This window comes from Schistocerca gregaria, chromosome 1 (assembly GCF_023897955.1).
Source record: "Schistocerca gregaria isolate iqSchGreg1 chromosome 1, iqSchGreg1.2, whole genome shotgun sequence".
Lineage (NCBI taxonomy): Eukaryota > Metazoa > Arthropoda > Insecta > Orthoptera > Acrididae > Schistocerca > Schistocerca gregaria.
In genome coordinates this window covers 788,026,145-788,050,612 of record NC_064920.1, presented here as the reverse complement: position 1 = coordinate 788,050,612, position 24,468 = coordinate 788,026,145, and the positions used below count along the sequence as shown (strand labels likewise).

Below are 24,468 nucleotides of genomic sequence, written 5' to 3'. Positions count from 1 at the left end.
TAAACATATAATACATATAATAACCACTCACTTTGTCTGATGTGTTTGTTTTCTAGAGAAGTGTAAATTCATAGAAATATGACATATACCCAAACCCAAATTAATACAGCACCAAAAAACATTTATACATAAATATATGTCAAATACAGGCATATAGGCATGAACTGTTAACAACAGGCATTTGGTATTGTAGATGTTTATAAAAAATAGGTAAGAGGCAAAGGTAAAGCTACGCATTCTGGCCATAGATGGGCCAATTGAGTCTAATCAACTGCTGTGCCATTCTCTGCCAGTGGCATAATCAGATAAGGTATGGAGGAGCATGTGATCAGCACACTGACCTCCTGGTAGTCGACAGGTTTCTTGACCTTAGAACCACTAGTAATCGACTGGTCAAATAGCTCCTCTGTTGGTCTCACAAGACTGCATCCCTTGCCTGTCGTACCACTAAGGAAAAAAATCACTGGCAGTACCTGGAAGCAAACCCACCTCCCCACATGAAAGTCAGCCGTGCTGACCACCCAGTTATGGAGACAGACATTTATAAAAATTATTGTAACAAATAGGACAGTATAAGAAGAGAATTGAACAAAGAATTAATGTCAGAGTTTGCCTTCTTCAGAAAAGAAACACACAGATGCATGCGCACGCACACACACACAAATATATATATATATATATATATATATATATATATATATATATATATATATATATATATATATATATATATATATCCTGACCCACAATTTCTTCACTTTTGAAGGCCAGACATACCAACAATTAAAGGGAACAGCCATGGGTACCAGGATGGCCCCCTCGTACGCCACAGCCTTCTTGGTTACCCAAGCCTGCCAACCCAAAGTTTGGTACAGATTTATTGATTGATACGACTTCCTAAAATCCTGCCCCGAAATGAGATCCATCCTTCATGAAATCCTCCCCACTCCACCAAGAGTGTCTTTTCGCCGTCCACCTAACCTTCGTAACCTCTGGGTTCATCCCTATGAAATCCCCAAACCACCTTCTCTACCCTCTGGCTCCTACCCTTGCAACCGCCCCCTGTGTAAAACCTGTCCTATGCACCCTCCCACCACCACCTACTCCAGTCCTGTAACCCGGAAGGTGTACACGATCAAAGGCAGAGCCACGTGTGAAAGCACCCACGTGATTTACCAACTGACCTGCCTACACTGTGACGCTTTCTATGTGGGAATGACCAGCAACAAACTGTCCATTCGCATGAATGGACACAGGCAGAAAGTGTCTGTTGGTAATGAGAATCACCCTGTGACTAAACATGCCTTGGTGCACGGCCAGCACATCTTGGCACAGTGTTACACCTTCCGAGTTATCTGGATACTTCCCACCAACACCAACCTATCCGAACTCCGGAGATGGGAACTTGCCATTCAATATATCCTCTCTTCTCGTTATCCACCAGGCCTCAATCTCCGGTAATTTCAAGTTGCCGCCACTCATACCTCATCTGTCATTCAACATCATCTTTGCCTCCACACTTCCGCCTTGACTTACATCTCTGCCCATACTCTTTGGCTTTAAATGTGTCTTCTTGTGTCTGTGTATGTATGGATGGATGTGTGTGTGTGTGTGTGTGTGTGTGTGTGTGTGTGTGTGTGTGTGTGTGTGTGTGTGTGTGTGCGCGCGTGCAAGCGAGTATATACCTATCCTTTTTTCCCCCTAAGGTAAGTCTTTCCACTCCCTGGATTGGAATGACTCCTTACCCTCTCCCTTAAAACCCACATCCTTTCATCTTTCCTTTTCCTTCCCTCTTTCCTGACGAAGCAGCCGCCGGTTGCGAAAGCTCGAAATTCTGTGTGTGTGTTTGTGTGTTTTATTCAATTTGCCTATCTACCGGCGCTTTCCCGCTTGGTAAGTCTTGGAACACCAACAACCTGCACACAGCTTTCACATCCCGCAACTACCCTCCCGACCTGGTACAGAAGCAAATAGCCAGAGCCACTTCCTCATCCTCTCAAACCCAGAACCTCTCACAGAAGAACCCTGAAAGTGCCCCACTTGGGACAGGATACTACCCGGGCTGTATCAGACTCTGAATGTGGCTCTCCAGCAGGGATACGACTTCCTAAAATCCTGCCCCGAAATGAGAACCATCCTTCATGAAATCCTCCCCACTCCACCAAGAGTGTCTTTCCGCCGTCCACCTAACCTTCGTAACCTCTTGGTTCATCCCTATGAAATCCCCAAACCATCTTCCCTACCCTCTGGCTCCTACCCTTGTAACCGCCCCCGTGTAAAACCTGTCCTATGCACCCTCCCACCACCACCTACTCCAGTCCTGTAACCTGGAAGGTGTACACGATCAAAGGAAGAGCCACGTGTGAAAGCACCCACATGATTTACCAACTGACCTGCCTACACTGTGACGCTTTCTATGTGGGAATGACGAGCTACAAACTGTCCATTCGCATGAATGGACACAGGCAGACAGTGTTTGTTGGTAATGAGGATCACCCTGTGGCTAAACATGCCTTGGTGCACGGCCAGCAGATCTTGTCACAGTGTTACACCGTCCGGGCTATCTAGATACTTCCCACCAACACCAACCTATCCAAACTCCGGAGATGTGAATTCGCCCTTCAGTATATCCTCTCTTCTCGACATCCGCCAGGCCTCAACCTCTGCTAATTTCAAGTTGCCGCCGCTCATACCTCACCTGTCTTTCAACAACTTCTTTGCCTCTGTACTTCCGCCTCGACTGACATCTCTGCCCAAACTCTTTGCCTTTACAAATGTCTGCTTGTGTCTGTGTATGTGCGGATGGATATGTGTGTGGGTGTGTGTGTGCGAGTGTACACGTGTCCTTTTTTCTTCCTAAGGTAAGTCTTCCCGCTCCCGGGATTGGAATGACTCCTTACCCTCTTCCTTAAAACCCACATCCTTTCATCTTTCCCTCTCCTTCCCTCTTTCCTGAAGAAGCAACCGTCAGTTGCGAAAGCTAGAAAATCTGTGTGTGTGTTTTATTTATTATGCCTGTCTACCAGCGCTTTCCCGCTTGGTAAGTATTGGAATCTTTGTTTTTAGTATATATATATATATATATATATATATATATATATATATATATATATATATATATATATATATATATATATATATATAAAGATTCCAAGACTTACCAAGCGGGAAAGCGCCGGCAGACAGGCACATGAACAAAACACACAAACACACACACAAAATTACGAGCTTTCGCAACTGGCAGTTGCTTCGTCAGGAAGGAAGGAAGGAGAGGGAAAAATGAAAGGGTGTGGGTTTTAAGGGAGAGGGTAAGGAGTCATTCCAATCCCGGGAGCGGAAAGACTTCCCTTAGGGGAAAAAAAAGGACAGGTGTACACTCGCACACACACACACATATCCATCCATATTTTTCCCATGTGGAAGTTTCTTTCTGTTTTATATATATATATATATATATATATATATATATATATATATATATATATATATATAGAAAGAAACTTCCACATGGGAAAAATATATTAAAAACAAAGATTCCAAGACTTACCAAGCGGGAAAGCGCCGGCAGACAGGCACATGAACAAAACACACACACAGAATTACGAGCTTTCGCAACTGGCAGTTGCTTCGTCAGGAAAGAGGGAAGGAGAGGGAAAAATGAAAGGATGTGGGTTTTAAGGGAGAGGGTAAGGAGTCATTCCAATCCCGGGAGCGGAAAGACTTCCCTTAGGGGAAAAAAAGGGACAGGTGTACACTCGCACACACACACCCACACACATATCCATCTGCACATACACAGACACAAGCAGACATATTTAAAGGCAAAGAGTAAGGGCAGAGATGTCAGTCGAGGCGGAAGTACAGAGGCAAAGAAGTTGTTGAAAGACAGGTGAGGTATGAGTGGCGGCAACTTGAAATTAGCGGAGGTTGAGGCCTGGCGGATATCGAGAAGAGAGGATATACTGAAGGGCGAGTTCCCATCTCCGGAGTTCAGATAGGTTGGTGTTGGTGGGAAGTATCCAGATAACTCGGACGGTGTAACACTGTGCCAAGATGTGCTGGCCGTGCATCAAGGCATGTTTAGCCACAGGGTGATCCTCATTACCAACAAACACTGTCATATATATATATATATAAAGATGATGTGACTTACCAAACAAAGGTGCTGGCAGGTATATATATACACACACAAAGATGATGTGACTTACCAAACGAAGGTGCTGGCAGGTTGATAGACACACAAACAAACATACACACACAATTTGAGCTTTCGCAACCTAAGGTTGCTTCATCAGGAAAGAGGGAAGGAGAGGGAAAGACGAAAGGATGTGGGAGCGGAAAGACTTACAAATTTACAAATGTCTCTTGTGTCTGTATATGTGCGGATGGATATGTGTGTGTGTCCTTTTTTTCCCCTACGGTAAGTCTTTCTGCTCCCAGGATTGGAATGACTCCTTACCCTCTCCCTCAAAACCCCCATCCTTTCGTCTTTCCTTCTCCTTCCCTCTCTCCTGATGAAGCAACCTTAGGTTGAGAAAGCTCGAATTTTGTGTGTATGTTTGTGTTTGTTTGCGTGTCTATCGACGTGCCAGCACCTTCGTTTGGTAAGTCACATCATCTTTGTTTTTAGATATATTTTTCCCTGTTTTTAGATATATTTTTCCCACGTGGAATGTTTACCTCATGTGCACTTGACCACTATCTCTGGTTGCTGCACCCAGAATGCAACTCTTGTGTTGAACGAGAGTGGCAGTCCAGAGTGGGGCAGGGAAGGGGGAGGTATAGCATGATATGGGTGGAGGGAAAGAAAAGTGCGCTGCCTGGTGGAGGGTACAGGTACTAGATAGCATTACAATGAGGCTGCCAGGTACATAGTCAGGAGGCTGGGTGGGGGGGAGTAGTAGCCACAAAAGTAGAGGAGCAGAGGTGCAGAGAAGGGTGTCAGGTGTCAGGCAGTAGGGTACTATAGGTTGAGGCTGGGGGATAATTTGGAGAGTGAAGAATGTATTGTAGGCATAACTGCCATGTGCGCAGTTCAGAAAAGTTGGTGGTGGAGTGGAGGATCCTGATGGCACAGATTTTGAAGCAGCCACTGGAACCAACTGTGTTATTTTCAGCTGCATGTTGTACTGCAGGGTTATCCTCCTTGGTCTTGGTCACAGTTCTGTAGTGGCCATTCATCCTGATGGACAGCTGTTTGGTAGTCATAACAATACAAACAGCTGTATAGTGATTGCATCAGAGCTGGTGTATGACATCAATTCTTTCACAGATGAGCTGGCCTAGATCTAAGATAACCTATGAGGAGACTGGAACAGGGAGTACTGGGTGGGTGGATTGGGCAGGTATTGCATCTGGATCTTCCACAGGGACAAGATACTTGTGGCAAAGGGCTTGGGCTAGGAATGGCATAGGGTTGGACTAGGATATTGTGGAGTTTGGGAGAGCAATGGAATACCAGTTTAGGACGGGTGGGAAGGAGCTTGGGTAAGATGTCCCTCATTTCCATGTATGATGATAGATAGTCAAAGCCTAGACAAAGGATGTGGTTCATTTATTCCAGTTCAGGGTGGTATTGAGTGATGGAGGGGGTACTCCCAGTTCTTGGAGGTGTGGAAGGACTGGAGGTGTTTGGGAATATGGCATGGGAAAACTGTTTTTGTGGACTGGCCAGGTCTGGGGGATAATGCCGTCTTGTGAGGACCTTTCTGATACCATCAGCATAATGGGGGAGGGAGTTATTGTCACTACAGATATGCTGTCCCCGGGTGTCCAGACTGTATGGGAGGGATTTTTTGGTGTGGAAGGGATGGCAGATGTTGAAATGCAGGTGTTGTTGGTGGTTGTTTGGTTTATGGTAGACATAACGCAAACTGGCAACCAACAGTACCTACATTTTGACAGCTGCCATTCCTTCCACACCAGGAACTTGGTCCAATACTGCCTGGGTGCCTGGGGTGGCTTATCTGCAGTGACAAATAATTCCTTGCACAGTATGCTGATGGTGTAACCAAGGCCTTCACAGATCAGCTCTATCCATCAAACCTAGTCCATAAACAGATTTTCCATGCCATATCCCCACACACCCCCAATCCTCCCATCACCCCCATTCCTCCAACCATCCCCAAGAACCAGTTACAAATGAGCATCTCCCTTTGTCACCAAATACCACCTTGGACTGGAATGACTGAACCACAACCTTTGTCAGGGCTTTGACAATCTATGATCTTGCCCTGACATGAGTGACATCCTGTCCAAGATCTTTCCTATCCCTCCTAAACTGTGTTCCATCACACCAACCAACCTCCACAACATCCCAGTACATCCCTATACCATTCCCAACCTCACATGGATCATATCCCCGAGGAAGACTTAGGTGCAAGACTTGTCCAATCCACTCACCCAGAATTTCCTATTACAGCCCAGACTTAGGCTTACCCTATCCCCACTGCACAGATGGGAGTTATCCTTACAATACAGTCTCCCCTTCCAAAACTATCCCAGTCTCAACCTATTGTAACCTACTGTCTCCATAGCCTCCATCCAACAGTTTCCATCCCCCGTCCTGTCGCCTCTTCCCAATTCACATTCCCTCACCCTCATTGTGCACCACTCTCAGCCAAAATACCCACTGATCTTTTCCCCTTCTATGCCCCCTCCCACTCTCACCCCCCTCCCTCACCCACAGCCTTCTGACACCTCACCTAGCTGCCTTGTCCTTGTAGTACCATCAAGTCACTGAACACTCTTCCCACTCTGCTCATACACTTCAGTCCCTCCACCTTCCTTGCACTATTCTGGATAGCTGCTTTCATTAAATGTGAGAGCTGCATTCTGGCTGCAATAGCCAGAGATAGCAGTTGTGTGCATGAGATGTGTGCTTGTCTGAATGTGGGTGTGTGTGTTTTCTTTTTGAAGAAGGCTTTGGCCAAAATCTCCCAGTGTATCAGTCGTTGTTATGCAGCTCTGCCTGCTACTCAACATGTCATCTTTATGGTAAGTAGCAAGCTATCCTTTTCATAATATTGTTGATGTTCCAACCTGGACTTTCCATTGTGCAGCTGACATAAGAAATTGTTATAGTGTATTGCACTATTGTCTCTACCAAAAAAAACTTATCCCACATTGTGTCACCAAATACCTTCTCAATATGAAGCAAAGAAAGAGAGGGAACATTTGGAATAACATATAATGCTGATACACTTATCTGGTACTGAAGTGCTTTGAATCAGCTTATTAATCCTGCAATGATCACTTATTTTAAAAATCCATTCATACGGTAATAAAGCTTTTACTATGACTAATATTGAATGCATTTCTGTTTCTTGATTAATCCGGCAATGATCACTTATTTAAAAGTCTGTTCTCATCCTAACAAAGCTTTTACTATGACTGATATAGGTGGAATTGGGTGTTCTTGAACAAATAATTGGGGATAAGATTAAATTTAAAAAAACAGCTAAAACTTTGTGTTTTGAATAGTTCTTTCTATTCTTTACAGGAATTTTTTGACAGTGTATAATAATTAGTCAAATGTGTTTAAGCATCTCTATAAAAATGGCTAAATACCACTGGTATAGCAATTGTTGACAGAATGTTTTTTATATGAATTAGAATGTAAGCATTATAATTTGTTCGAGAACCATCTGTGTTGTTATTTGAATACTTGAACCTTATGTATCATATGATTTAAATTGTAAGCTTCATGGCCATTTACATATGGTTATTACTTTAATACTCTGACACATTCCACTCACATGAAGGATCCATAAAATAAACAAATAAAAATAAAATAATGAGGTATTCAAGATTAAAAGTCAAACAGAATAATGTTGAAATGTAATCTGTAGTAAGAGTTTGCAGGTTAAATAGACAGCTGTATTCCTTATCTTCTCAGCTGATTTTCATTCTCCTAAAGTAAATAAAAATGTTACAGTCATTAATAAATATTAATTTTTACAAAAAGTTTGATTATCATGCCTCTCTCTTGGACAATTTGGTGATGTAAGCTTGTATTACTGTCACATGTGTTCAGGTGAGAGCAGTATTAACATAAATGCATGCATCATTAACAAAACACACAAACAGTGCAGTACACAAAAGACTACTACAGTCTACAACATGGCTCTGATGATTCTGATGTATTTGGTGCCAAAACTTATTATGCAGTGTGTTTCCATAAGAGCATGCAAAAATTTTACAGGATATAGAGGATGCTCCACTGAACAGTTTGAGGTAGGGAACCTGGGATCAGAAAAGTCCTCTCAAGGAGACAACAGGAATAAAATCACATTACTGTGTACTTCTTTACTTACATTAGTTAACTGCAGATACCATCACTGACACAATGAATGTACCATTTGTACTGTACCTTACAAAATGTGCTGAACCTGATGGTCATCGACCTCAATGCAAGCATGACATTGACAAACAACTATGAAATCTTCACGAGTTATCAGCCGAGTGGTGTTGTCTTCTAGTTGCATTGTTTCAATGGATTGCATATTCATAATCTTCAGGCGAAGTGTCGGGATGTTGTCTATTGTGCACCTTTGTAGCTGATGGACCACTATCAGATTCTGGGTGCTGACCAATCATGTGCCAGTGGAATCGCTCTGGGCACTTGCACAAACAGATAGTTGAAGGCACACATTGAGCTTCCAGCATAAATATCACACCAGGGGGAGTTTACAGTTGGCTCCCAACTCAAATTAATGTGGTAACTCAGCAATGGTTGGTTTACGGACACATTTTTATTGGAGCTTTTTAGCTACTTTCGGCCTGTACTTTCCATGTGTGAATTATTGACCATCATATCTGAAACACTCTGTCAATTAAGTAACAGGAAGAAGATACTAAATAGTGTTGGAAAGATTTGGAAAAAAAAAGCAAGAAACTCTAAAGCTCTTGTATAAAATAATGTCGTAGTCCCATCATTGGAGTATTAGACTTCATGAGCTCTCCAGTAAGTGTATAAAAAATCTGTGTTATTGAGTTGCAAAAATATTGTATGTAAGAACTTATAGATGTTAATATATCATCAAACATTTGTGCTCAGTTGGAGCTACTGCATCCATGTCACAAAATGTAGAAGTATTTATAATATTGTGTGTTTTCTTAACAAAACACTTATTTTGAACATGGGTCTATGTTATTATTAATATTACAACTTCTTTTACTATAAAGTACACAGGAAACATATGTAACAGAATATTACTTTACTGTTCGCAACAGAAACTAAGAAAAACTGCTTTGGTAACTTGCTTTACATTTTATTTTACAGGAAGTATTGTGGTAAGTTAAGATGCTATGGCTTATCTTTTGCAAATTTATTTTAAGTGCTATTTCCTCTTTACAGAAGGGTCAACATTCAGACATTGTCTTTGAACAAGATTTGGATACCTTCTTAGAAAATGCTGGATGTGCCACTTCACTTTCAAGAAAAATGTGTTTTTTGTACCTAACATTGTCTGATGAAAGTGAGAACAAGATTAGTCCAGATAATTTTGTCTTTCCATCATCATTTAAAGAGGCTGTTGGATTGCAAGTTCCAAATATTTTGGTAAGTGTAATGAGGATTTGTCATTCGATGCTAACAGTGTAAAAGTATATGGTGTCATGAAATGAACAATAACTGTCCCTAATTAGAAGGTATTAATTTGCTACCAGCATGCAATATGAAGTGACGTAGTTGTTTTGTGATTTACAGTTTTAAGTTCAGATCCTTTATTTTCATAGACCACTTGTTTATCAATGACTTCTACAATATGTGTGTGCAAGTATGAACTATGTATGTATGTAAATATGTGGCCAAGCTCTACTGTAGGTTAGTTAAAGACAGAAAGAAGAAATGTTTGTGGGTATTATGGGTGTGCAGTATTATTAGCAACAGAACAAGAGGTCAAAGTTTGATGGTGGCATTCAATCACAGCTTTGTTGAGATATCAGAGGCTGCATGGCATTCTCCTCATGTTACTTAGGAAAAACATTGATAAGAAATTATCAGAAAACTGTACTGGTATTTGAGCCAACATTGTACCAAACTTTACTCAGTTACTGTAACTACCGCAGTTAGCTTACTTACTGGAGAGACATAGAGAGCAGGGCACTACATATTATTAAGCCAGCACAATATACTCAGAAATGTGCGTTTTAAGTTTGAAATCAATTTCTGTTTTGTAATAACCTATGACTCATAAAGCAAATGTTGCCATTAGTGCATATGAGTCCACTATCAAGAAACTGAAATCATTCTTACAAGGGTCATTGAAAACCATGAAGTATATAAAAGACAGTAATGATCATGAAGATCATATCTTTAAAATACTGTAAAATGTATGTGGATAAAAGGAAAGATACATCACATCCTAACAAATACAACCCCTACCTTTTTGATCATATTCCAAAGTTCACCATCACTTATTTTTCCTGGATTTATTACCCCTCTTATCCTTACTACTTCAAATTAACCTATATTCTTCTTGTTCATGTTCCTGAAGAGTCACAGACTCATCCACCTGGAACTCTTTGTTATGTATGATTATTATGCACCACTGGAAATCCCTACAGCGTACTTCTCTGCCTGTGTTGTTACTAGTCCTGTGCTTGAAATGGTATCATGGAGGCGCTGGTTATAGCCAGTGTAGCCAGTGCTCTTGAAGCTGCTGTGGCTCAATAAAGTTGCCTGTAAGGGCTAGGGACTGCCTTTATACTAGGTGGTGGCAAGTGCCTCCAGTTCGGCCTTGTGGGGCATCTGCAACCCTAACAGGACCAGTGGTAGGATGGAAAACCATTTTACATCATAGCAGGTAAGGGCAGATTTTTATGCATGCCACTGGCTGCAGCATTGTAGCTAGTTGTAAAATGACTGAGGGTGCCACAAGTCTGAGACAAGGTTCTGTATAAACAGGAAGTGAATTGGTGCCTGTGGTCTGATGTTATGTGTGGGGCAAGGGCAGCCATAATGTGAAATGCAGGCACTGATGAGTGCCGCAGCAACCACTTTGGCCAAAATGTCCAGGATGGAGACATTTTCCAGCCAGTGTCTTACCTGGACTGTCACTGTGAGAAGCAGAGGCAATCATCTGAGGATGGCAGGCAGCCAACAATATCAACGTGAGCATGGGAGAACTGGTGCGCAACAGGGCACTAGGCAAGTAAACATGATGGCCCAATTTAGTGTGCTGGCACAGGATACAGGCATGAACCCAAGTGCGACAGTCCTGTTGGATGATGGGCCCGAAGAAATGATCCTGTACAAGGGCAATGGATGTGGGGGTGTGATAGGCTGTGCAGGCAATAGAAAGCTAGTTTGTGGAAAGGGGGGAAGGGGCAAGATAGTGGTAGACGTGGTCTTTGGAGCATTAGAGTATATGGGTCTTTGTATTGGTTGGTGTGTGCAGGGTCAGAAAGGTATCACAAAAATCCTGCAGGGATCTGGTGGAGCTGTGTGTAAGGGATCTGGTGGAGCTGCAGATGAGGTGGGAATTCAGGTCCTGACATAATTGAGCTATATGGGATCAGTGGACTTCACTTTAGTAAGGGCCTCGTAATTTAATGTAGTGCTGAGAGTACAGCAGCAGCTGAGGTAGCCGGTGACAATGTTATCAGTGCTGGCTAAATGACTTATATAGGTAGAAAACTGAGATACATACTCCTGCTGGCAGAACCGCTGGGGCAAACTCTTGGATGCTGTCTTTCTGGTAGAACTCTGTTGTAAGTGGATTATGGTCAGTGATAATGATGAAAGGGCATCCCTCAATGAGAGGATAAAAGTACCTCACTGCCTCGTAGACAGTTTGTTGCTGGTCATTCCCACATAGAAAGCGTCCAGTGTACGCAGGTCAGTTGGTAAATCATGTGGGTGCTTTCACACGTGGCTCCTCCTTTGATCGTGTACGCCTTCCGGGTTACAGGACTGGAGTAGGTGGTGGTGGGAGGGTGCATAGGACAGGTTTTACACCGGGGGGCGGTTACAAGGGTAGGAGCCAGAGGGTAGGGAAGGTGGTTTTGGGTTTTTAATAGGGATGAACCAAGAGGTTACGAAGGTTAGGTGGACGGCGGAAAGACACTCTTGGTGGAGTGGGGAGGATTTCATGAAGGATGGATATCATTTCGGGGCAGGATTTTAGGAAGTCGTATCCCTGCTGGAGAGCCACATTCAGAGTCTGATCCAGTCCCGGAAAGTATCCTGTCACAAGTGGGGCACTTTTAGGGTTCTTCTGTGAGAGGTTCTGGGTTTGAGGGGATGAGGAAGTGGCTCTGGTTATTTGCTTCTGTACCAGGTCAGGAGGGTAGTTGCGGGATGCGAAAGCTGTTTTCAGGTTGTTGGTGTAATGGTTCATTTATTAGCGGAGGTTGAGGCCTGGCGGATATTGATAAGAGAGGATATACTGAAGGGCAAGTTCCCATCTCCGGAGTTTGGATACGTTGGTGAAGGTGGGAAGTATCCATATAACCCGGACGGTGTAACACTGTGCCAAGATGTGCTGGCCGTGCACCAAGGCATGTTTAGCCACCCACAAACACTGTTTGCCTGTGTCCATTCATGCGAATGGACAGTTTGTTGCTGGTCATTCCCACATAGAGAGCGTCACAGTGTAGGCAGGTCAGTTGGTAAATCACGTGGGTGCTTTCACACGTGGCTCCGTGGTATAAGTTTGTTACCCTTCATTCAGTCTCCTTGAATTGTGGCAGTGTCAGGTACATGAACATAGATCACATTTTTAGGTATGTGATGAAAAAAATTATCCACATCTAGGAATCTGTGAAGCTCCTTATTCATTTTGGGATGTGAAAATTTGGAGATCATGCAGACTTCTTCAGGCAGAGGTTGCAAGCTAGATGTGGAAATGGTGTGCCCTAAGAATTCAATCTCAGTTACCCAGAAAATGCGTTCTTCTAGGTTGAGATCGATCCCTACTCTTTTCAGGTGGGCAGAAATCTCCCAGAGTTGCTCACAGTGTTCAGCAATATTCCTGGAGTGTCATTCAGGTACTCAAAACAGCCCATGTGACACAGAGGACCCATCAAAGGAATGTTGCCAAGTTTACATGTTGTTACAGAGACCAAATGTTGTGAAGGGGCTATTTAAGAGGCTGAAAATTGTAATGATGGCCATCTTATCAACATCTTCCTCTGCAAACATGATCTGTGTAAAAGTCTTAGTGCAACTTATCTTACTAAAAATCGTGCAGCCAGAAACGTTGTCACTATAGCTGTGTAAGAGTGGGACAGGTTAACATGTGGGAATGCTTCTCGCATTGAGCTGCCAATAATCACTCCAGGCACGCCATGTCCTGCCCTACTTAGGTACTAAACAAAATGTGGAGGACCAAGCGTTTTTGGATGGGCAGAGGATTCTGGTAGCAATGGAGGTCTCACACCCCTGCAAACTTGTGCTTGTCTGGCAGAAGAGAATTGATGCAGCAGTGAACTGGTAGGCCTGAAGTAATCAAGACAAGATATGGTGCACTGTGTCATGATTCATCTCTTGGAGGGTGACAGAGGATTGGGTGGAGAGCAGGATGACTGGAGTATGATAGCTGTTTAATGGCTATGCACATGGTGGGATGGGAAGTGAGGGGTGTGGAGTGACCAAATGCAACGTTGACCAGGTGATGCTGCACAGGTCAGGGAAACTATTGAAATTGAAGGAAAATCTGCAATGAGAATTGGCTGAGTGACATCGGCCATGGTGAAGGTCCAACAGGACGAGTGAGGAGGAAGGGAGACTGGCGCCAGACAAGGGCAGGAGTCTGTGCAGAAAGATGGAGAGGTCCACGCCAGTGTCAGTGAGGTACGAAATGAGTGAGTTTGGGTTATGGTGGTCAAGTGAGAACAGGTGCAAGGAAATTGCTGAACAACTGGGTATGCCTATTGCCAACTGCGTGATGGCCTGCATTTGGCAGCACCACTGACGAAGCACTCATGATAGCAGCACCGACACATGGTATTATGGAGGTCCTCCAGCAGACGGATAGAGGGTAATGTGCTTATGAGGGTGTGCATGCTATCAGTTGCTGTGGGAGGTGGGGGTGGGGGGTGGGGGGAAGGGGCACATTAATAAACATGGGCCCTTGTAGGTGTGTTGTAGGGGGACAGGGGTGCTGAACTGGTTGGGTGCGAACAAGCAGAGGTGGTAGTTAAGTTGCTTGGACTCACCATGTAGCTGGGGCACTTGTATCCACAGTGGCAGAAGGGAGCCAGGGCAGGGGGAAAGGATTAAGAGGACCAGACAGCGGCTGTGGCAGATTTATTTTTTTTTTGGGGGGTGGGGGGGGGGGGGGGGGGGTAGAAAGGGTAAGGAGACTGGGCAGTGGATGCGGCTGGTTGGGTTCAAGGGACTCAAACACCCATTCTGTTTTGATGTCGGTATGGACCTGTGTGGGGAGTGCCATACACATTACAGCAGGGAAATGAGAATTACAATTGTGGAATAAAAGCTTCGCCAGGAAGATATGGGGTTCAGCTAAGACATGGAGATGTTGCAGGAGCTGGGTGGGCCTCATTTCAGAACACTCTTCTGCAGAAAATAGTTACTGGAGCGCAGCATTTCAAACAACACCAATCCTGTTATTAGGTGCCCTTTTAATTTACAGTAGCTGCTGGATTGCGGAGGTTGATGATGATGCCGTGATCCTCCAATGTGACACTAGGTTCAAGTTTATCAACGGTAATGGTGAACTCTGTTGTGTCACTCATAATTCTGTACCCAGTGAAGGACAACCATAAGCATGAGCCATGGGTTTCAAGTGCTGAGAGGTGGACAGAAGCTCTGCTTGACTAATGGGTTGGTGATAAGACCTGTGCTTGCAGTGCAGCGGTGCTCATGAGTTGTGCAAACAATGAACTGATTTAAACTGGGCGCCTGTGCCAGAAGGTCGAATGGACTAGGTGCAGGTATGTGACCAGGAGAAACACTCTTCATCGATGACATTTCAGGAGTCTGCTCATTGGGACCACTTCCTGGCATAAGCTGCATCTTGGGCGTGAGTGCAGGATACATCCGAATGAGAGGGAGAGAGAGAAAAAAAATTATACTTGGTATTCATGAGTGTGCAGCCCTGGGGCTGAAACAGTGACTAAACACTGTGCAGAGCTTGTGATGCAACATAAAGACACACTAGCCTACTGGGGAAGGTGCATTGCGTGGAACATCCAAGGAATGGGAATGATTTAAGGAGGGTGAAGTCTGGTCACCAGTGTGGAAATGCTGTGCAGAGTGTATCACTGCACAATGCACATTACTGCTATTGAGGGAGGAAACTTAAGGGAAATGGTAGGAGAAGACGCAAAGTGATATGGAATGCATGTTCCAGTGAAGCAACGAAAAGGTGTTGAGACAAATTTTTTGGAACACAAGATATTTATTAGGTCATACAAACTACTGCTCATTATTTCAACAAAAGCATTTGGAGAAATAGGATCAGAGCTTGTTTGGTCGGTTTTGGCACAGACACAAACACACAAATTCATAGGTGGAAGTCTTCACTAAGATTAACACACATTAAAAAATTCAACATTAACACTAAAAGTTGATTACTTTTAGAGGCTGTGGGAGACAGTGAAAAAAATAAGAGTGATACAATGACTGAATGCTGTCATGTGTGTAGGAAGATTCGAACCATGTGAGAACTAAATGGGATGCTCTAAGCAGATGCTCGGTACTGGATGAAGCAATACATTGAACAGAGTGCTTATGTGTGTTGCTGCACGTGAAATTAATGGCCTCCAGAACTGGAAGGTGGGCTTTACTGAGTAACTCAGAAATGCTGAAGAGGAAGTGGCATGTGAGCCATAAACTGAATGGACATGACGTCCTGCTCAGAAAGCTGTGGCGGCTGTACACTATCTTTTACTAAGTGATGTACAAGATTGTCTTGCCAAATTTGTCCTTGATAGTGATTATGCCATGCTCAGGTCCTCACTGGAAGCACTGGTTCATGCACAAAAAGTGGAGTACTTTTGTTTTTGTACACTGAAGGGAATTCTGAATGGAAGCCCCAGTAGTCAGATTGTGGTAGTGTGGGGAAAGACATTCTAATCAGTAGGTGCCAACTATTGTGTAGGTTTTTGGAGAGCTCCTGGCAGGGACTGTGAAAGGGTCCACAATCTTTTTTAATGAAAATCTGATCTGTATTTACACAAATAAACACCAAAATTAATTAATTGCAAAAAATTTTAGTACAATAAAAGAGTGAAATAATACTGGTTGTTGTAAGACAAAATTGGAATTAAAGTTTAATTAGAGAGAAGTATGAGAATTGTATGAATATCTATTTTAAAATATATAAATAAAATAGAAAGAAACTTCCACATGGGAAAAATATATTAAAAACAAAGATTCCGAGACTTACCAAGCGGGAAAGTGCTGGCAGACAGGCACAATGAACAAAATACACAAACAAACAAACACAAACACACACACAGAATATGTCTGCTTGTGTCTGTGTATGTGCGGATGGATATGTGTTTGTGTGTGTGTGTGTGTGTGTGTGCGAGTGTACACCTGTCCTTTTTTTCCCCCTAAGGGAAGTCTTTCCACTCCCGGGATTGGAATGACTCCTTACCCTTTCCCTTAAAACCCACATCCTTTCGTCTTTCCCTCTCCTTCCTGAAGAAGCAACCATCGGTTGCGAAAGCTAGTAATTCTGTGTGTGTGTTTGTGTATTTTGTTCATTGTGCCTGTCTGGCGGCGCTTTCCCGCTTGGTAAGTCTTGGAATCTTTGTTTTTAATATATTTTAAAATATAAATTTATAATGAAATAGCTTACTTAAAATTTCATGTGACTTAAATCAGTTTTTCTTGTTATCATAACAGTGAAATTGTCTCTTTAGTTCAGGAAAAGCAATATTTCATGCTCTTTCATTTTTGTTAATAGTATAGCCAAAACAGATATGGATTCCTGACTCTCTGTAGAATGGAAACAGTTTTTTTTAATCATTTAAAGCTTGGAAAAAGAATGGTGAGTTTTTCCATCAGTAGCAGGCACACTTCTTCCTCCTCCTCCTCCTCCTCCTCCTCCTCCTACTACTACTACTACTATTACTAGATACATTAGGACTGCTGTGTATGTATCAGGATATCTGGATACCTACCATCTACCATATATTTTCCTAATAACATGACTGGTATGTTTTGTACATCAGACTGTATAGTTTAATAGTAGTTCTTATCTCATCATCTGAGGTGGAAAGAGAGGAGCATCATCATCAGTGAATATCATTGTCAACTTCAGTGCTTCAATTTTAAGATCATGGTTAAGGGTGGTACATGTCATCAACAGTTCTATTGCTCCTTAGAGGTTACTTGCAGCTGCAACATTCATAATCTCACATTTAAATAACTTGGTGCTTAAGTGATTTAACATAGCTATAGGATTCAGATTTCTTACTGGCCACAACTAGTGCTACACTTCATTCATTGCATTTCCTACATGGAAATATTGCATTTATCAGAACTTCAAGAATGCCAATGAATCTTCCTGATATCACATAGATGGCATTGTACCATGTAGACTAACAAATAGGCCTTAGTGGCTTAATACCTTGAAGGCACTTACCAAACAAATATTTAAATCCTACCATGCTGCGGTCTAAAATTGGTAGAAGTTGTCAACTGTTGAAAACATTCTTGATGAGTCTGAACTGTGTCTTTAAAGACTGATTTTAAATTGTGACTAGCAACAGTGGAAGAAGATGCATGGGAGTTTGTTTTCTAAATTAATTTTCGAACAAAATTTTTTTCAACACTAATGAGAAATACAGGGTGATTCAAAAAGAATACCACAACTTTAAAAATATGTATTTAATGAAAGAAACATAACATAACCTTCTGTTATACATCATTACAAAGAGTATTTAAAAAGGTTTTTTTTCACTCAAAACAAGTTCAGAGATGTTCAATATGGCCCCCTCCAGACACTCGAGCAATATCAACCCGATACTCCAACTCGTTCCACACTCTCTGTAGCATATCAGGCGTAACAGTTTGGATAGCTGCTGTTATTTCTCGTTTCAAATCATCAATGGTGGCTGGGAGAGGTGGCCGAAACACCATATGCTTAACATACCCCCATAAGAAAAAATCGCAGGGGTTAAGATCAGGGCTTCTTGGAGGCCAGTGATGAAGTGCTCTGTCATGGGCTGCCTGGCGGCCGATCCATCGCCTCGGGTAGTTGACGTTCAGGTAGTTACGGACAGATAAGTGCCAATGTGGTGGCGCTCCAACCTGCTGAAATATGAATTTTTGTGCTTCTTGTTCGAGCTGAGGGAACAGCCAAGTCTCTAACATCTCCAGATACTGTAGTCCAGTTACAGTAGCACCTTCGAAGAAAAAGGGACCAAAAACTTTATTGGCTGAAATGGCACAGAAAACGTTCACCTTAGGCGAGTCACGTTCATGCTGAGTTGTTTCCCGCTGATTCTCAGTGCCCCATATACAGACATTGTGACGGTTGACTTTCCCGTTAGTGTGGAAAGTTGCTTCATCACTAAACACAATCTTTGAAACGAAAGATTCATTTGTTTCCATTTGAGCACGGATAAAATCACAGAAATAGATTCTTTTAATCTTATCAGCTGCAGACAGTGCTTGAACCAATTTCAGATGATAAGGTTTCATAACTAACCTTTTTCGTAGGACTCTCCATACAGTTGATTGTGGAATTTGCAGCTCTCTGCTAGCTCTGCGAGTCGATTTTCCTGGGCTGCGAACAAATGCTTGGTGGATGCGTGCTACATTTTCATCACTCATTCTCGGCCGTCCAGAACTTTTCCCTTTGCACAAACACCCATTCTCTGTAAACTCTTTATACCAACATTTAATACACCACCTATCAAGAGGTTTAACACCATACTTCGTTCGAAATGCACGCTGAACAACTGTCGTCGATTCACTTCTGCCGTACTCAATAACACAAAAAGCTTTCTGTAGAGCGGTCGCCATCTTAGCATCAACTGACACTGACACCTAGTCAACAGCACCTCAAGCGAACAAATGTACAACTAAATGAAACTTTATAGCTCCCTTAATTCGCCGACAGATAGTGCTTAGCTCTGCCTTTTGTCGTTGTAGAGTTTTAAATTCCTAAAGTTGTGGTATTCTTTTTGAATCACCTTGTACTTTATCGTCATCTTCACAATAACATCTGCTCAGACTTCTCCCTTTTGTTATATAGCTTAGCTCTGCCTTTTGTCGTTGTAGAGTTTTAAATTCCTAAAGTTGTGGTATTCTTTTTGAATCACCTTGTACTTTATCGTCATCTTCACAATAACATCTGCTCAGACTTCTCCCTTTTGTTATATAGCTTCAACTATTTGATGTTTGACTTCTAATGCAGATTTATCTTCATCATGAGTAAACAAAGTAAATGATTTACATACCATTATCTCTGGTAGAGTCCACAAATTAACTTATTCTGGAAGACACATGTCCACCACCAACATAATACAGGCATAGATATCGATGATATCATATTTTGGTTTTTCCTTTTCTCTCTTTTGGACTCCATGGTGCCCCTTGTCCTGTAGCCAAGTGGCATTGCCCCAGCCTAAGACTGTCTCTCACAGAGAAGAATGTGTCTCTGGATTGTTCCACTCAGAACCCCCAAAACTACTGTAACTGTCTTCTTAGTTACATATTGGGTTTTAGATTATTTCAGTTATATTTTTTATGAGGAAACTGATATTGTTATGTGTTCATTGTGATTGCATCATTGGCATCATCTTTGGTGTATTGACTTTAAATGAGTTGCTTATGTCTTCCGTTTTGACATCATCATGGGCAGGAGCAACAGATGCCATCAAATGCTTCAGTATTTCTACCACTGTATGCACTGGAAACAATAAACAGCTGTACAACAAATGAAAACTGCACTCATGCAGTCGTTTACAAGATTGCAGTAACACTGAGTTTGTGAAAGAATCAGTATAAACTATCAAAGTCATGAACGAATTCAGTATATTCTTTTTTCCCATGCAGATAAAGCATAATGCCAATTTTCCACAAATTTAGGTGAACAAAGCATTTTATCTAATCATGGATATTCATACTTAGGTATTTCTTTGAAGTTATCTTTTTGTTCATGCTTTGTCTTGCGATATTGCATTAGATATTATTTCATTTTTTAAATTTTGCTCTGTGTTGATAGTAGGCTTTTAATGTGTTTATTTCAAATGTAAAAAGGTTATCTTCCTATTTAAATATGGATTCTTGTAAGAAACAGTTTGATTTTGTATTTAGTTCAAATATATTTGTTAGTGTTTGGTATTTGTTTTGTGCAATGATGATGTGATGAATATCTGTATCATGTAGTGATAAACCAAAGAAAAAATTGTTAGGATCATATTTCACTTAACTTTGGTATTAAAAATGAAATATACTGTTTGTTTACATTTTTATAATCTATTTTACTTTATGACTTAGGTTGAAGGACAGTGTTCAAAGATGGTGTAGTGTGTGTGTGTGTGTATGTGTGTGTGTGTGTGTGTGTGTGTGTGTGTGTGTGTGGTGGCAGTGGCAGCATGGGGTGGGGTGGGGGGGGGGGGAGGAGGGGCTGTTTGTGAAAGCAGCTGTCTGTTATCTTGCCCTTTCTTGGCAGTGATTGTCAATATAACAAGTACAAACACTAAACTGTCAATGATTCTAATTACATTTAACAGTGCTCTATTCTGTTATTGCCCTGTGACGTGTTGCTAACAGTAAGTTCTTAGACTTTCAAAGAATTAAACAGTACATGATAACATTTTATGAAACAAACCTCTTGATCAGCTGATGGGTGTTAGCATTTGCAGGCAGCTAGTGGACCAAATGCTAACTTTATTTTAGTGTTTTCAGCAAAGACTTTTCATTACATTGATGATGTCTTTTGCAGCATTTTGTTATGTAGTAGATTATAATAAAACAAAGTTTATATTGTTTGGAAAGCAAGTTCTTTTAAAAAAACAAAGTTTCACTAACTTATTTTCTCGAAATTAAGGTATTAAATTAGAGGCTGAAGCAGAGAAATGACATTGTTATGAAGAAGATGTGTATGATCTATGTAGGAAAATTTTTGGTGTATAAATGTTCAGGATTTGTTGTTAATGTTCTTTATATATTATATAATATTATATTATTTATTATATTGTATTATATTACATTCTTTATATATTATATATTGGCCCCATACAAACAAACGCAGAAACTTATTAAACATTGACTTAATTTTCTTTTTTCCATATGACAAACTACATAAATATTTTTTACATAATCTTCAATACAGTTTTTCTACTGATGTGTGAAGGAAGGAATACTTTGATCCTTACCGTGAAAAGGAAACATTTGTATGGCAAAAGATTTTATAAATTCTTTAAACATTTTTTGCTTGAATTATTGTACGCTATGGCCTTTGGTGTTAGAAGAAAGCCAAACCAAGACTTTGATAGCAGACTGTAAAGACTACTGTATATTTGTAGTTGCTAGTAGCAAAACTTTGTTAATTTGTATTTATAATGTATGCATAGCAAGAAAATGTTGTTATTATTATCTGATTCATTTCAAGAATTTTCTTGGTAATCATTTCCAGTGTTTTGCTTCTTGTCATAATAATGTCTTAGTAACTTACTGCGTTTAGTAACAGTTATGAAATATTAGCTGGTAAACTGAACTTGAACATCAGCTTGTGATGTCATGGTAGCGTTCGCACCCCAGCGATGTGTAGACTAGGGCCATCTCTGTTTTGAGGTTTCATCTAATAATGAAATGCTTGCTCCTTGCGAATAGTAAAGCAGATGATGAACAGAAGCAAAGAAAGAGGAATTCACCAAACATGCATGCAAGCCTGAAACTTGTAAAAAGTATGTGTAGAAAAAAATGCAGATATGATGTTACAAAGTGTTTCCTATGGTTTTACCTGACTTAATGTGAAACAATAACCATTACATTAAAACTGAAAATTTCACCGAAATTATTAAAAGCAGTGCCTGATTTCTGCTATAAACAATGAAATCAATGGCTCCACTATCCACAGCATGAAATAACATGACTTGCCCATAGGCCACCTGCCACATGAGTCTGATGTTGGTTGCAAAGATAAGGATGGTAGAGATGGAGATGAACACAGGCAATAACTACCTATGGTCTATGGATTGTTATTCTCTTTTGTATGAGTACTGGTCCTTTGACAGTTTACATGGTTGCATTTATTTCTTTGAGACTTTAATGCTTACACATAATTTTGAACTGCTTGACAGTACATTTACAAAATACCTTCAGTGGTGTTAACTGTTCATATAGGATCACCTCCAAAAGTCACAATATTGTGGTGCCTCGTTCAAATCAAAAAGATAAGAAATGGATAGCCTGTAGATACCCTAGCTTCTGTGCATATCCCCTTTAAGCATGTTATGTTCTTCTTTCTATTAGCTTTCAGTACTCCACAAAAATGAGACGACAATAATTTAAGCTCACATAGTGATGATTTTTACTTAAATTATCTGTGCACTGTGGCAACATAGGCTTGTCAAACTGAATCATAAAAATACTGTTTATTTATTCCTTCTGTGCTCCTGATCATCTGAGAAGGCACAATAATAATAATAATAATAGTAATAGTAAATATGGTATTTTTTAAATTTCTACCACAACTTCTCTCTATCAAGCAAATAATACTTATTGCAGTTTAACTGTTAGCACACTAATTAATCTAGCTTCCCAAAAAATGCAAGTCATTTTCAAACTTTTAACATGTGGCTCACTCATTGTACTCAGTCTGCAATAGAAATGGAATGTTTTCATTACATCTCATATGCTTCGAAAAACTATGTGGAAAAGGAATAGGGTTGAACTCCCTTTAGGGTCTTACAGATGTAGGTACTCTGTTGTATACTAAATTACCTGAGATGATGAGGTGCTTTCTTAATAAGTACATAGCCAATGTCTTCCATAACCTCTGCCAATATGCGATTGTAGTCTGTCTCTAATATATTAGTTAATCGATAATGTTTTTCAGTTTGTGTTAACCTAATTCAAGTCACATATCTTACAGGATACAACCCTAAAGACTAAATGTAGGTCAGTGTGGAGGGTCTCCAACTGTGGCAGACCATAAAGTGTAAATGGAGGGAACTTTCCTTGCATTAATTATGTTGTGCATTGTTTTAGACTGGCCAGTTATTAACTGAACATCTGCAGCTAAGTCAGCAAGTCATAAATTGAAGCTTTTGAGTCAGTCTCTGAAGTGTGTCCAGATACAAGAACTGGCTGCACACTGCCCACTAAAGACAAGACACTGCAGATTAAGTGGCAGTCCTTAACTTGTTACAAATGTTCATTGCAAACTATACTCTGCCAAAAGTAGAATATTGTCATCTAAATAAATTATATGGGTTGACTCTGGTCTGTGCTGCTTGTATCTATAGTATGCTTCCTGCCTTTTGTAGAAACATTTTTGTGCTACTACTTTCTCATGTGCTTATTGTTGAATATTACTATAGAATCTATGCTGCTCTCTCTCACACCACACAGAATCTACAGCTATGTTTCTATGTCTGCAGGTGACTGAAGTGCATGGTCCTATCCAACAGCAGAACAATTTCAACTATACTTTTGAAGTGAAAATCTCTACTGACAGCATATCTCTGTTTGTCTGGTTAGAAGTTCCAAATGTCTTTGGGCATTTCTCAGAAAATGGCTTTCTTATGGTTGTTCCAGAAAAAACTGTACAATTTTATACTAACAGGGATATTAATTCAGACTATTTGAAGAAGACTATTACAGTGACTTCTATGATGAATCATGCTAGCTGAATACAAGAGTGTTTTGTAAATCTGTTTTGTAATTATATATTTTGATGTGAATATGTATTTTGTAATCTGTTAAACAATACATTTTTCCCATTCCTGCTATGTGTCATCAGTTGGGAAAAAAGATTGCTGTTGCCTGTTTTTATTCGCATAATCTGGGTAGCAACAGTGTGACACCAGACGTACACGACCGGTATATGATCAAAACTATGTGGACACCTACTAGTGGATATTATTGTTGGGTGTGTCCACCCTTCACCTATATGATAGTTTGAACTCTACTGGGAACACTTTCATATGGGTGTCTGAATTTCTTTGGAGGAATGGCAACCCATTCATCCTCAAGAACTGAAACCAGAGAAGGTAGTTATGTTGGGTGCTGGTATCTGGAGCAGAGTCAATGTTCTAACTCAGCCCAGTAGCATTCTAGTTGGAACTATGGCCAGACCAGTCTATTTCAGGAATGTTATTGTCCACAAATGATTGCCTTACAGATGCTGCTTTAGGACAGGGTGCATTGTCAAGCTGATACAAATAATAATCACTTATAAACAGTTCTTATACTAAACAAAGTACACAATGCTGCAGAACACTTTCATATCCTTCTGCTTTTGCTGTTTTCTTAAGCACTATAAGGGGACCACAACTTACCTAAAAAAAATATTGCCCTCCGACCCCAAT

The 24,468-nt window shown here is 41.0% G+C and overlaps 1 protein-coding gene across 1 annotated transcript in view; it reads left to right on the top strand.

Moving 5' to 3' along the window:
- Positions 1–23,841, top strand: part of LOC126269497 (beta-mannosidase) — a 221,527-nt gene extending 197,686 nt beyond the window's left edge. Inside the window, exons 14-15 of the mRNA XM_049973998.1 lie at positions 9,359–9,562; positions 23,539–23,841. Coding sequence (XP_049829955.1) covers positions 9,359–9,562; positions 23,539–23,790 — 456 coding nt within the window. The 3' untranslated portion in view covers positions 23,791–23,841. The remainder of the gene's footprint in view (positions 1–9,358; positions 9,563–23,538) is intronic.
- Positions 23,842–24,468: the final 627 nt, after the last annotated feature.